Source organism: Heliangelus exortis, chromosome 15 (assembly GCF_036169615.1).
Source record: "Heliangelus exortis chromosome 15, bHelExo1.hap1, whole genome shotgun sequence".
Classification (NCBI taxonomy): domain Eukaryota; kingdom Metazoa; phylum Chordata; class Aves; order Apodiformes; family Trochilidae; genus Heliangelus; species Heliangelus exortis.
The window spans coordinates 8,481,155-8,494,617 of record NC_092436.1 but is presented as its reverse complement, the minus strand read 5'-3'; the positions used below and the strand labels follow the sequence as shown (position 1 = coordinate 8,494,617).

Below are 13,463 nucleotides of genomic sequence, written 5' to 3'. Positions count from 1 at the left end.
ACTTGGCAGCTGAGACTTGAGAAGGGTCAGAGGCAGGCCAGTTAAAAGTAATATTTTGATAGTTTAATGGAAAAATATTATTTGTTGTATGTTTCTGTACCCTCTTTGGAAACAAATGTTGTTTTATTGCAAGGCTCTGACTGCAGTTATGCATCACATGGGAGTCCAATGGTAGAGAACAGCACTTGCAGCATTAAAAATGCATTCTCCGTGTATCAAACCAAAAAAGCAGTGCCTCTTGGCAACATTGGTGGCCTAATTTTGGCTGCAGACTGAATAAAATCAAGGCTTCCACTCAATCTCCAGCATAGGCTCCCCCTGTAACTCCTGAGCTGCAGGCAGGGAGATAAACACAGGGAGGCAATTTGGGCATCCCCTGGGGAGCAGGGGGGTGGGTGCCATGCAGAAGGTGCCATGCTTGGGCAGTGCTGGCTGAGCATCCCAAGGGCTCTACGTCCAGTTGCAGGGAGTCTGTGGTATTGGATCAGTACCATTTGCATCTGGAAATCCCTTGGCTTTTCTAAGGCAAAACCACCCCCTGCCTGCCCAGAGAAACGGAGACTCACCCAGGCAGTCGCTGCTGTAGTACAGGAGCAATGGCTCCACCAAGAATGACAAACAATAATGACATGAAAGCAACACTAAAACCTCTTCATGTATGTTCCTCCATCTCAGCTTCCCACTGACACAGGTGATAGGTTGGAACAAGACAGAATTAAAGTATGAAGTGACATTACACCCTATGCCTGGGGTAACAAACACCATCTCCCTGATATCCCCAGTAAAATGAATGTGCAACTTGCTGCAGGATGCTGGCTTGAGTAGCAGTTACAAAAATCATAATATTTAGGTATGCCTTAGCTACTACAAATAACCCCAGAACTGTCTGTAGTGAGTAGAACTGTGCATGTGGTTATTTTTTCTTGTACTGTTTTTCCATGGACTGTGTACACAAGCAATAGACCATACTGAGGCTGTGCATCCTTGCAAACTCCAGCTTGCATCTGTCTGAGATGTAACAGCAAAACTGAGGAACTGCTCTGCAGCATTACCTGACATTCTTTTGTTTTCCTTAAGGAATTAAAATATATGTGGTGAATTTGTTGACTTAACTATTGAAATAATTACAGTCTGCTTAGTACACTTGAGTTACAGATCCAACTAAACATCTACTTGCTGGTATCAAAAGAACCAACATTACAGCACGATGCTGAATTTCCTGGTTGCAGTCAGTTGGGTGAGGAGGAAGAAACCAGCAATGTACTCAAAATAAGGGAGTCCTTTGCAGCAAACAAGGCATTCAGCCCAAGGGCACTTTGGAAGCAACTCCTCAGAAAGGAAGATCCTCCTCCCTAGATTTCCTCTGCTCCGTGGGTCCAGGTTTTTCCACAGTGTTTCTAGGGAACCATTCCTGGAGCATCTGGGGCAGACATAAGCAAGTGAGCTGGTGCCTTTGTTATCTACAGGTGCTAATAGTTTTAAAAGATGACATAAAGCTCATAAGAAAGTAGCTTTCAGGAATGATTTTCTGTCAGCCGTGAACAATGGGAAGCTGAAAATAAAATAAAATAAAATAAAATAAATAAAAAATAAAATAAAATAAAATAAAATAAAATAATAAAATAAAATAAAATAAAATAAAATAAAATAAAATAAAATAAAATAAAATAAAATAAAATAAAATAAAATAAAATAAAATAAAATAAAATAAAATAAAATAAAATAAAATAAAATAAAATAAAATAAAATAGCACTAAAGCTCTTCCATGTTAAGAAGTGCATTTTCTCTCCAGCCGTCCCACCTCACACATCCCTCTGCACCAGCCTGGCTGCACCATAAATTCCAGAGGCTTTTCCTGATGACTCTTTCCTACATTTAATTTTGGGCACAGCCAGCAAATGGTGGTGGAAAAGAATCACCAGTCAATTTGAAAAAGAAAGTGACTGAAACATTGAACGCTCCACTGAGTACAGCCTGTGGCATCCAGTGTCTCTTTTATTGCCTTGGTTTCCAGCGTCCCCGGCCCGGACCGCAGCGCTGGGGCGGAGAGAGACCCCGCGCTGCCTTCGTGCTTGCACCTCCTCCTGCCAGAACTGTTCGGATGCGCTTTCCGTGGCTCACATCCATGTCAAGGGGGTGGGAATCCATCTCTTTGCTAATGTGTTTTTTTTTCTTGGTGTCAGGTTTGATAACTATGCTTTACCTTCTACTTGTTTTAATTTGTACTTAAATTCCACGTAGGGGATGTGCACGTTTGTGTGTTAGAGCTGAGTATACACTGCAAAATAAAATCATTTGCAGAAAATGTTTTCTGATCTGGGAAGGACAGATACTTGGCAGTACTTGAAGAGTGTTGTTTCAGGGGTTAAGTACACTGTCACTGCTAAAAGGCTTGACAATTTTTTAGCCTTTTCTTGAAAACATCTCCGTTGCCTCAAAATGTGCAGCTGAGGGGAGGTACTGACAGACGAGTTCCCTGGGACTCTGCAACCATGAACACACATGCAGGGGATGTGGAAGCATCAGGTTCAAGCTGAGACCACAGCTGTTTTGTCACTCTGGAACTTGCTGAATTAGGGCCAGGGGCTTGTGCTGTCAGAGCAACAAACTGAATGCTGCACCATTTCAAATCACATTCCTACAATTTAATTTATCCTCATGAGTAAGGGGAAAAGAGGCAGAGGAGGAGAATATGTATAAAGGACAGGGAAGGGAGCAGAAGGAGTTTGAGGACAGGAATTAAAGTGCTGTAGCCTGGGTACAAAAATGCCACTTAGAAGGTTAAAAGTCCCCCTAAGTCCTGGCCAGGTTTGTCATTGGAAAGTCTTCTAGAACTCCCAGCAAAAGGCTAATTAATGACACAATATGATAGAAGTTACCTTTAGATAAATATCTAATTTATTTTAAAAGATAGTCAATATTTACAATGAGGGTGACTAAATAATGTAAGTGGAATTACTACATGTCTGAATGTGACTGCTTATACTGTGTGCTGTGAAATGTTTTTAATAGAGTTACATGCAACTACAAAGCTACCTATCACTGCATTTTATCCTCTTAAGCACGAAAGATATATGACCAAAGTGTTGTCCTTAAATTGTTCTCACCAGAAATTTTCCCCTTGTTTTGAAGAATGTTGTGCATTAAAAAAATGCATTGAAAATGTTGTACTTCAAAGGGCTGTAATGATAATTGAAATGTTTCTGAAATGTTAAATATAATGTTGAAATCTTTCTCACTAAGAAAATAGTGGTGTTCTTTAAGTCACAAGTCTTGCTTTTGAGAAAATTAATTCAAACTGTTAGCAAATAAATTAGGAAAAACATGGAAGTGGATTAGTACAAAATAGACACCAGTTTGAAACATTTTTTTTTTTTCTCAAAAATAATTCCTCCATGTTCAAAAGCAACCATTGCCAGGCAGCTCCTTTCATGTTGTTCTATATCCCAGAAGACTTGGTGGGATTCAGGGTTTCAGGAGGCATCAGCAGGCTGGAGGAGCTGCTGAAGCAGAGCCTGTTCATCCACGAACACAAATCGGTATCCAGGTCTAACACAACCAGAGAAGAGTAAAGAGAATGAAATTGTATAGCACAAGTTACAACTTTTAAATCATTATAGAAATAGTTACAAAAGCCTCAGAAAACTAAAAAGTAAGAAAGTACAGAGCAGCATCTGTAAGCTGTTTTGTGTTGTGTTTTTTTTTTTAATTGAGTTTAAACACCTTTTACTGAGCAATTTCAAAGCAGATGTTTCCACAGTTTTCAGAACACTTCATCTCCCAGGCACAGAGATGCTCCCTGGCAGGCAGAGCACGACCAGCTCTGCTCACAGTGCCCTGCTCAGCCCCAGTCAGCCCCAGTGCTTCGCTGGGCAATGAGCTCTTGAGCCCAAGGTCACACACTAAAGACTGCTGAAATTAAAGAGCTATCAGTCCTGACAGGTTTGTCCTTTTAATGCAGGCAGGACTGGCCTGGTTCATACTCTGGTGTCTGCTTCTGCTGCAAGGAAATATATTAATGCAAGTTCACCTCTCAGCTTTGTGAATCTGCTAACAGCACAATATGTGTTGCATGTGTGTACATAGATGTGTATGGAAGTACAATTATTGGTACTAATAAAGAATGGCATTCAAATTATTAGGAAAAACAGTGCTATCAGAAACGACTTTATTGACAGAGAAACAAAATAAAATAAAAACAAACTGACAAAAATGCCTGGTATCTGAATCTGTAATTGTGTCTCTCTGAAATTAAGAGAAACTGTGCAATGATAGCTCAGGTGAGTGAAACATTTGATTCCTCTTTTCAAACCAGAATTAGAACTGGGTTTTAAAAATCTGACATTGCAAACTGAAAAATTAAGTAAATTAAAAATTAAAGAAATAAATTGTGAAAATGTCAAAGCATCCTCTAATGATATTTTCAAACAAATCTATTTCTGGAATTTTTGTTGTCTGAAATATCCCAGGAGCAGTTTTAATTCTATTGGGTGGGAACTATTCAAACAGGGAAAAATCCAACTGATTCAAAGGGGAGCTATCGACAAAACAGAATGAGGAAAATCTGGGGGAAAGAAAAATGAAACAAAACAGATGAGTTGTTTGAATGAAGAAAAGTGTAAGTTAGCTGTACAAATCCCCATCTGCAAACATTATTACAAATTTCATTTCTTTTTGACTCTAACCATCAGATGAAGCCAGCCCTGTTTCTCTGCTGAGCATCTCACAGTAGCATTGAGTACTCCCAGGAACAGGTCCATGGGCCTAGGTTACCTCTTTCATCCTCGTGCTACCTTCCTGAGTGAAACCAACCCTGCTGGGAGGAACAGGAACAAGGGGTCCCATTGACACCAGTCCTGTTATTCCAGTGTGTAACCTGGAGCCCAGGCCTCCTGCTGCTGCTGCTCTGCATCACTGGCCATGGGCTCTGCATCATTGCCCTGCCAGCACCATCTGCCCAGCCCAGATCTGGGAACACTCCTTCACCAAAGCATTGATGGGAACATCCCTGCTGGAAAGGAGCAAGAACAGTGTGGTGGGACCAAAATAGAAATGCAATCTGAACAGAAAAGCAATGGCCATCACATAGCAAATGTTGTTTTCCTTACTCTTTAAGATACATTTGTTGTGTGGTCACATGAGTGGTATGGCTAGCAACATATTATACTATCATTCTATCAAAACCCCAATGTATTTACTGGAATAACCTTTCTCTCAAGATACTAATTAAAGCAGGTTTTTGTGATTTCAATCTAGTTTGAGTGCTTCTGAAAACTATTGATTTGAAAAAATCTAGGACAATCTCCCAGTAACTGTGCTATTCAAACTGTACATCAGCTAAGGCATTTACTCTTTCATCCTCTGTCTTTTTCATGCTTTGTTAAGTTAGAAATCCAAATCAGCACAAAATGCTTGCCAAGGGAAGGGAGAAATGTATTCAGATTTAATCTAGTGATTATGGTTCATTCGTTGCAAACAGCTCCTTCATCAAGGCCATCAGGTGAATTATTAACCACTTCCATCCACAAATAGGAAAATACCTTCAGTCATGAGGAAACAATGCAAAAAAAAAAAAGGCTACAGAGGTTATTTGTGGGAGCATGGGAGAGGCACACAGCAAGGGTTGCTCTATAGCAGAAAATATTGCTTGTAAGGCAGAAAAACCATCCATTGCCCAACAGAGCTGACAAGGTGATCATCCAGAGGGATGCTGCTTCTTTGCTGGCTCTGCCTCTGCCCATAGGTGTATGGCACCACAGGGCAAGAAAAACATTCCTGGGGTTGTGTTTTACCAATGTGGCTGTTATCTCAAAGATGACATAATTGCAAATGAACTTTTGCTGCTCCCATCCACCAGTACAGCAGAGAGGCTGCTGCTGCCTGTTGGTACCAAGCAGCAAGTGTTCCTCTCAGGTTAGTCACAGGGTTACTATAGCCAAACCTCACCAGTTCAGTCCCTGTTATCAGCTCCCCCAGAGCCCGGGGTGGGTCTGGCGTGTCTCCAGCCCCTGGGGTGCATCCTGACATTGGTGTGATTGGTTGTTTTATCAGACCACCTGGTTTGGAGCAGCTGGGAAGCAGCATGGGTAACAGCTTCTGTGCAATTAATTCAACACATAAATAGAGTAGGAGTCAGCAGGCAGGCAGTGCTGTCCCTTCTAGTCACCCCTGACATTGGTCTCCAGGCCCTGCAACAGGTAAGAGAGGCATTTCTGGGTGCAGGCTGTGGGGTGAGGACTCTTGGCTGTGCTGGGGAGTAGGACTTTAATTTGAAGTTTTTTCCAAACAAAAGATTGTTGGCACCAATGAAGCCAAGCAAGGTGACAGAATGGCTCCGACAGCAGTGGGAGGAAAGGAAGAAAGGACAGATACAGAAATCATTTTAGGAAGGCCGGAATATTGAGGGGTAAGTGGGGTGCATCAGCAAATGAGGATCAAGGCATATTCATGGTGTTCTAAAACGTATGTAAGGGAAAAGAGGCAGAAGAAAAAAGTTGTTTAAACATAAGGAGAGAAAAAACAATAAAATAAACCCATCAGACTGTCTCCCCTGCCTTCAGCAGGGAGCCTGACTCACAGCAGGGAAGTGCCAGGCAGCGGCAGGCAGAGCTTCCCCACCGACCTCCAGCAAGTCCCTCTGAAACTCAGGTCAATCTGCAGGAGGGAGGTCTTGGCATGGCTCCTGGTGACACTAGAGCAATCATTTGTTTAAAAATACAAATCATCACCCTAAAAATTAGCAAAAAAGCATCTTGATTTACATGATCTCCTTGAATCACTACATTTTGCTGTTATATCAGACTGCTGGAGTAAAAGCCCTTGAAGGAAGATGCATGTGATGAAGCAAGCACAGAATTTCATCTTTAGCCTGTGTCCATTTTAAGAAGAAAAACATTTCCTCAAATGATTTAAAAAAAAAAAAGTCAGCCATCAGTTCCAGGCGAGGAAATTTTATTTAAGGAGCTAAGAAAGCCTGGAGGCAGACCAGGCTCCCACCCTGCTGCCAGATTTGCTGCACCCACCGACCAAGAGAAGGTAGCACTGAAGGAGGGAGAGCTGGGCATCACTGCAGCTCATGCACCAGCTCAGATCCCAGCCGATGAACGGGTCGAGCTGGTAATGCTTGAAGCAGAAGTGACCACGTTCATTTGTTTCTTCATTTCAAAATGAATCTGCTGACAGAGACAAAAATTAAGTAAAGGTCTGCTGCAAACAGACGACGAGTGCTGTGCCTCAGCTGCACACACCATCATATCACTTCTAAAATGATTCATTTTGTTCCAAAGCACAAAAATTAGTAGAGGGGCTGTATCAGTTCTTGAAACGTACAACACAGCTTGGGAGGAGGGAGAAGAAGAAAAAGAAAAAGCAACAATAAAAGCGTGTTATAAATCAAGTTCACTAATCTGTTACACCCAGGCAAAAAGCCTCACTGAAATCAGACACCAGCAGGTCAAGCTTGACAACTCTAACTCTTCAATTATAGCAGATCGAGGTTGTTTCCAAATTGTTTTTACTGCTTTGAAATCCTAGGTTAGAGCAAGGGCTCAGAGGTCTCTCAGTAGAGAGGACTTTCTCCTGCATCTAATAAAAATTCCCATGTGCCTCCTGGGTGTGATCCCAAATAAGGGCAAACGGAAAAAGAGGAACAGTCCTTGGCTTTAACACAATCAATACAACTGGCAAAACCCAGCATGCATTTAATAAATGCAAAGTAGATTGTTTTATTTGACCTTCTGTTCACAAAATAATTTTATTATATGTATGAAAGCAGCATACAGGCAATAAAATTATGAAAACATTCACAATACATAAATACACAGACCTGATGCAGGATGTATATAGTTAATTAGGCTTTAATTTTTTTTTCCTCTCAGTTCTCTTTTCCTGACGACACAGGATATTTTGATATTTGTTATGAAAAAGTTGCTCCAAAGGGTATTTTCTCCCATTCAGAAAACAAATAGCTTTCTTCAAACGGTGCTGAATATTAACAATCAGTGTTCCTGTTGCTAACTTTCACTGTTTTCTTTTGGCATTACAGAGGGAAAGCAGCAGGGAAAGACAATGGAAAAGTAGCAGGTTTTTTAATTAAATATTAACAACTTTTTTGGACCTCACAGGATATTTTTGAGGTGGGGGCTGCAGTTCCATCCATATTTAGAAATGTCTTAATCCAAAATAGTAATGAGGCACTATTCCTTATTGAATGGACTATTGGCATGGCAATTACTAAAATGTAATATCCTTTACTTTTCCAAAATGAAGAACTAGGTACCTCACTTTTTTAATTCTGACCATGATACAGCAGCAGACAGCATGAACCTGATGGAGCTGCAATAATACAGATGATAAGGAGAGTTATCATTTTTCTACCATTATAATCAATTGTGTTTGTTCAGAAAAGATATCCAAGACTTGAAATAAGAAAAGTCTGAGAAAGCAGTTTATCTTACATAGATACAAAACATTATATACTAAGAATTGTTACCTAAGAAGCTTTTTTCTCAAATTGGATTCTTCTTAAGGTTGCAGTCATATTTAAGGTATTTACAGATCCACAAACTTGACATTCTACCAAAGTCTTTGTAACATGAAACTTTTTAAAAAATAAATAGCAGCAACTTCTTTTATTTCTATAAGGGAGGAGAATTCACAACTCAGTCAACACTGGTCCTATCTTTTGAAAGAAATACCAACAAAACAAAAAAACAGAAATGCCCACAAGCAAACAAAATCAACACAGCATCAGTTTTGCTGATTCCTTGATTTCTTGGTGAGCTTACTAACATCCCTTCATTCCCCTTACTGTCTCTGCAGACTATCAGAGCATATAATAAAGTGCTGACTGGTTGACTGGTCAAAATGCAGTTATGACACTCCAAAAATATCCCATTATTTAGACATCTTAAATAACATAAATAAAGCTAGATCTGTTATAACATATGAAAAATATCAATTTAAAACAATAAATAAATAAAACCAGTATCAACATATTACCTCCCAAAGCTTTAAAAATAACCATTCTCATTATAAGGCTCAATTCTTTGTCAGAAATAATTTTAAGAAGGCATCTACCTACCTTTACAATCCCTCAGTCTTTAATTAAGACCTGCTAACACCCACTTTCACAAGACACAGCAATCTTTTAACTTTTAGTAAACATTCATCATTACTTAACATTTATCTTCTGCCTCATTTTAAGCTAGAGCTAGAAATTGGTTTCTCTTTGTCACTGCACTGTAGCTAAATTTGTCTTTTCCTCAGTATGAACAGTACAGCTTAACATGCTTTTTTAACCAATTTTTAATATATTTTCCTGTTTATTACTTTAAACCTTAAATTTGTTTTGAATATGAGGAAAATTGATTCTGGGCTTGGTTCAAATGTGTATTTCTCCCTAGAGCTTTTTCTTACCATAAGAAAACCATGTTGTTTTTCTTTAAAAAAAAAAAATTACAATATACACTATTAGGTCTTGCTGGGTAAACCTTACTGCTCAGGTTTTATGCTGCCCATTTTGTGTGATGGGATTGATCTTCTCCAAAGAAACATCGGCTTCATAATCCAAGATACCTGACAGTGCTGGAGACATTTTCTCCAAGGTCTTACATAGCTCACCCTCTTCTTCCTTTTTGAGAGGTTCTTCTTCCGGACAGATAATTGCATGTGGAATCAGATAAACCAGATTAGACTCTTTGGGGCTGGACCCTTTGGGCTCATGTTGGCTGGAAAAAACAGCTGCTCCATTATTGTTAATACTAACAGTCTCTATAGCATTGCCAGATATAGGGCAGAGCTTGTAGCATCCCAGCAGGGTTGAAAAAGCCTTGCGGAAATCAGCATTGAAGGCATAAATTATGGGGTTGAGGGAAGAATTAGCCCACCCAAACCAAATAAAAACATCAAAGGTTGTGGAATTAATGCAGAAAGCTTCTGCTCCCTTGGACGGTTCAGTAGGCTCACAGAAGGGAATCATGCAGTTCAATACAAAGAATGGCAACCAGCAGCAAACAAACACCCCCATGATCACAGACAAAGTCTTTAAAACCTTCGTTTCCCTCTTGAAGGACATTTTGAAGTTGCTCTCTGGTTGCTGGCAGTCCATACTGCTTCTGGTGCCACTCGTGTTCTGGCAGTTCTTGGCATGCACTGCTGCTCTCTCCAAAGCTGAGATGCGTCGTATTTGCTTCTGAGCAATCCTGTATATCCTCGTGTAAGTTACTATCATGATGGCCACAGGTATATAGAAGCTAATTAGAGAAGAGGAGATGGCATACATCCTGTTTAAGCTAGAATCACAGTTGTCCATGGTTATGCCTTGTAAACTGGCATTGAGGTCCAAAAGGCTTGTGGTTGTAGCCTTGTGCCAATTCAGCTGCACGGGGATGAAGGAAATCAACACGGACAAAGTCCACGCCACGCTGATCAGGATGAAGGCTGCCTTGGGGGTCATTTTCCTCTCATACCTAAATGGGCTGGAGATGGCCCAGTATCTGTCCACACTGATGACACAGAGATTTAAGATGGAAGCTGTTGAGCACATAATATCAAAGGCCACCCAGATATTGCAAAATGAACCAAAAGGCCAGAAACCAGCAATCTCAGCCACAGCTTTCCATGGCATCACCAAAACTGCCACCAAAAGGTCTGACACAGCCAAGGAGATGACAAAAAAGTTGGTAACTTTGGACCTGAGGTGGCGAAACCTAATGACAGCTGCACAGACCAGTGTGTTTCCCAGCAGTGTGGAGAGGATCAGCAAAGAGAGGAAGCAGCCTGTGAGGATCCTAAAGGAAGAGTCCCTTTCCACCAGCAACCCTTCCCCGTCCATAGCGGTGTCGTTCCAAGTCATAGCTTCTCCTGAGGGAAAATCATATCATGATTTTCATGACGACAACAGCTCCTTTCCTTGCAGTGATCAGAGACATCAGTCGTCCATTAATTACTCATCACCAAACAGACCGAAGGTCCTTTCTTAATGGTCCCTTCGCCCCCAGATTCACTTCACCCACTTTCAATCTCCCTGAACAACACCCAGAGCATTATGAGCAGGAACTGAAAATGCACAAATACAGTTACTCTACAGACAGTTTTTTTTTTTAGAAGTTCCTCCAGAAACACACCGCACCTCCCCAGCAGGAAGCAGCCTAATTCAGACAGCTCACCTGCAAATGATCTGCTGCTGTCCTCTGCAAATACACCCCACAGACAGGAAAGCAATCACTTTTCCAAGCTTGCATATATTCCCACTTAAATAAGCTATTGATCGAGTGTTTCCAGCGTCCATTGCACTAGCCCTTCATACTTACTGAAGCGTACTATTCGAGGTGCTTTTTCTCTAGTTTAATTTCCTAAATGTCTCACTGATGAAACACTTCATCCTTCCTCCTCCGTACACTCCTGTTACAACATGCATCAGTTTTCTGTTTCTGGGCAGTGTCAGAGCAATTCTTCACTTAGTTTCAAACTGAGCTGTGCACTTTTAAGACAAAATAAACACACAGAAGGTGTGTTTAAAAGGTTTTCAGTAACAAGTAGCTCAGGTTATTTAGTTTTATCTAAATGAGAAATGCTGGCTCCTACCTTTCACCTCTGATTTTCTGTGTGCTCTAGGATGCAGGGCCGTCTCTCTTCCTCTTTTAGTTTTGGAATTGCATAGCAAATCTTATACACAAAACCAACACAGAAACACTGCATTGCCTCGGGTGTATGTGTGTGTTTCTCTTTTCCCTGAAAGTGCAAACTGGCAGGAGAGAAGTAAAAGAAAAAGGCTGCAGTCTGAATGATCATCAGGAGTTAGTTCTCAAAGGAGCAGCAGATTAGTGGGGTCGGACCGTGCGTGACAGATCCGGCCGGCGTGTGCCCAGCTCTCTCCATCCCACCGCCCCTGCTGATCACTTTGCAAACTTTGTTGGCCGGATCAGTCCCTGTGGCACTTTGTACATCCCGTCGGAGCGGCACAGCAGATATACCCAGGCAAAAGGCACGGTATTCCCAACACCGGCAACAGCCGAGTACCAGTTCTTTCTTCCGTCGTCACTGGAAGGAGAAAGGAAGAGACGAGGAGAGGGACACGAGTGACCCATCGGCCACGACGCGGGGTGTGAGACCGGTGCCTGTTCCTCTTCCAGCGGGAACGAGTGGTTTTAGCGCTCCGCTGCCAGGCGATAGCTCTCCATAACTACGCCGGCATAATCCCACCTCCTGTTCAGCGGGGCTGCGCTTCAGGGGTCGGGTCCATCTTTCATCATGCTTTTTCCCTCTCAGATAAGCGCAGGCGGTGGCAGCTTCTCACGCTCTCCTGCAGCCTGCCCCGGGCCGCGCATCTCCGGTCCCGGCAGGTCCCGGCGGCAAAGGTTTCTTCTGCCCGGGGCAGGGCTCGGCAGCATTGCCCCTCCAGGAAACAAGGTCTGTCTGCCTGGTGTCTCTTTCCTAGAGAATTAAGACAAGGGAAAGACAGGCATGGAGGCACACAGCGGGTAAAAAACAACCCCCCTTCACCTCTTCTGACATATTCGGTCGGGCGCAGCTTCCTCTGGGCAGCCTCTCCCTGGTTTGTCGGCCTTCCCGGGGATTAATGTAGGGGCGAGAGGCAAAGCCGCGCTCCTGGAGCTGCTGTCCTGGAGTTTAGCGCAAACAGGATTACTTTGCCCCGTCCTGGACTCCCGGGATGCTGCGTGATGCTTCGGCGCTGCGAGCCAGCGGAGTTCGATTAATAGATGCGGAAAGTAAGTGCCGGCACCTAACTCGGAGCTGTGCGATGCTCAGGGGGCGGGCAGCGGGCCGAGGCACCCTCGGCTTCCCCGACCCCCGGGAGAGCAGCTAGGGAAGGGCGGGGGGCTCGGCTGGGACCCCCTCCCGGGACGGCGAGAAAGGGGCGGCAGGTGCTGGGGTACTCACCGGGGCAGGGAGGGAAGGGGCTGACGGCGGGAGGCTGCTGGGGCCGCACTCCGCTCCGCGCTGCTCCGCGCCGCCTCCCCGCGCCCCCGCCGCTCCCGGCGCAGCCGCGGCCGCCGGGCTCCCTCTCCTGGGCAGCCGCGGCCCCGCGCCCCGCCGAGGAGCCCCGGGGGGGCCAGGGCTGCGCCCCGTGCCCCGCATCTCTCCGCCCCGGCCAGGCGACATTAAACGCTGGGTTCGTGACACGGAATAGGGGTTTCGTTATCGCTGCACGCAGGCAGGGAGGGAACGGGGGGGGGACCCAAAGCCGGGTTCCCAGGGAATGTGTAGCTGCGTGAGGACCCGCATCACGACTAACTTGATCGAGATCAGGAGAGGGGACAGCAGAGGAACAATCGGGACTCCCCGGAGCGGGCACCCCCTGATGGCAGATGGCAGTTTCGATTTCTGCAGAGAAAACAGCTCCATGCACTGCCGGCCTTGCGCTCAAAAATCCGTAACTCTTTAAACAGTGTTCTTGCAAAAATCCCCCGAGTTCGATAGCAAGTACCAAAACCAGAGC

The 13,463-nt window shown here is 43.5% G+C and overlaps 1 protein-coding gene across 2 annotated transcripts; it reads right to left on the bottom strand.

Moving 5' to 3' along the window:
* Positions 1-7,696: 7,696 nt before the first annotated feature.
* Positions 7,697-12,979, bottom strand: DRD1 (dopamine receptor D1). 2 transcript variants are annotated; one of them, XM_071758978.1, is made up of 3 exons: positions 12,905-12,979; positions 11,588-12,436; positions 7,697-10,864 (listed from the first exon to the last, which is right to left on the bottom strand). In XM_071758978.1, the coding sequence occupies exon 3, from the start codon at positions 10,854-10,856 to the stop codon at positions 9,501-9,503; it is 1,356 nt and encodes a 451-aa protein (XP_071615079.1). In that variant the 5' UTR covers positions 10,857-10,864; positions 11,588-12,436; positions 12,905-12,979; the 3' UTR covers positions 7,697-9,500. The 2 variants fall into 2 exon arrangements, with proteins under 2 accessions (XP_071615079.1, XP_071615078.1); XM_071758977.1 differs by having other exon boundaries at positions 11,588-12,950.
* Between the last annotated feature and the right edge of the window lie 484 nt (positions 12,980-13,463).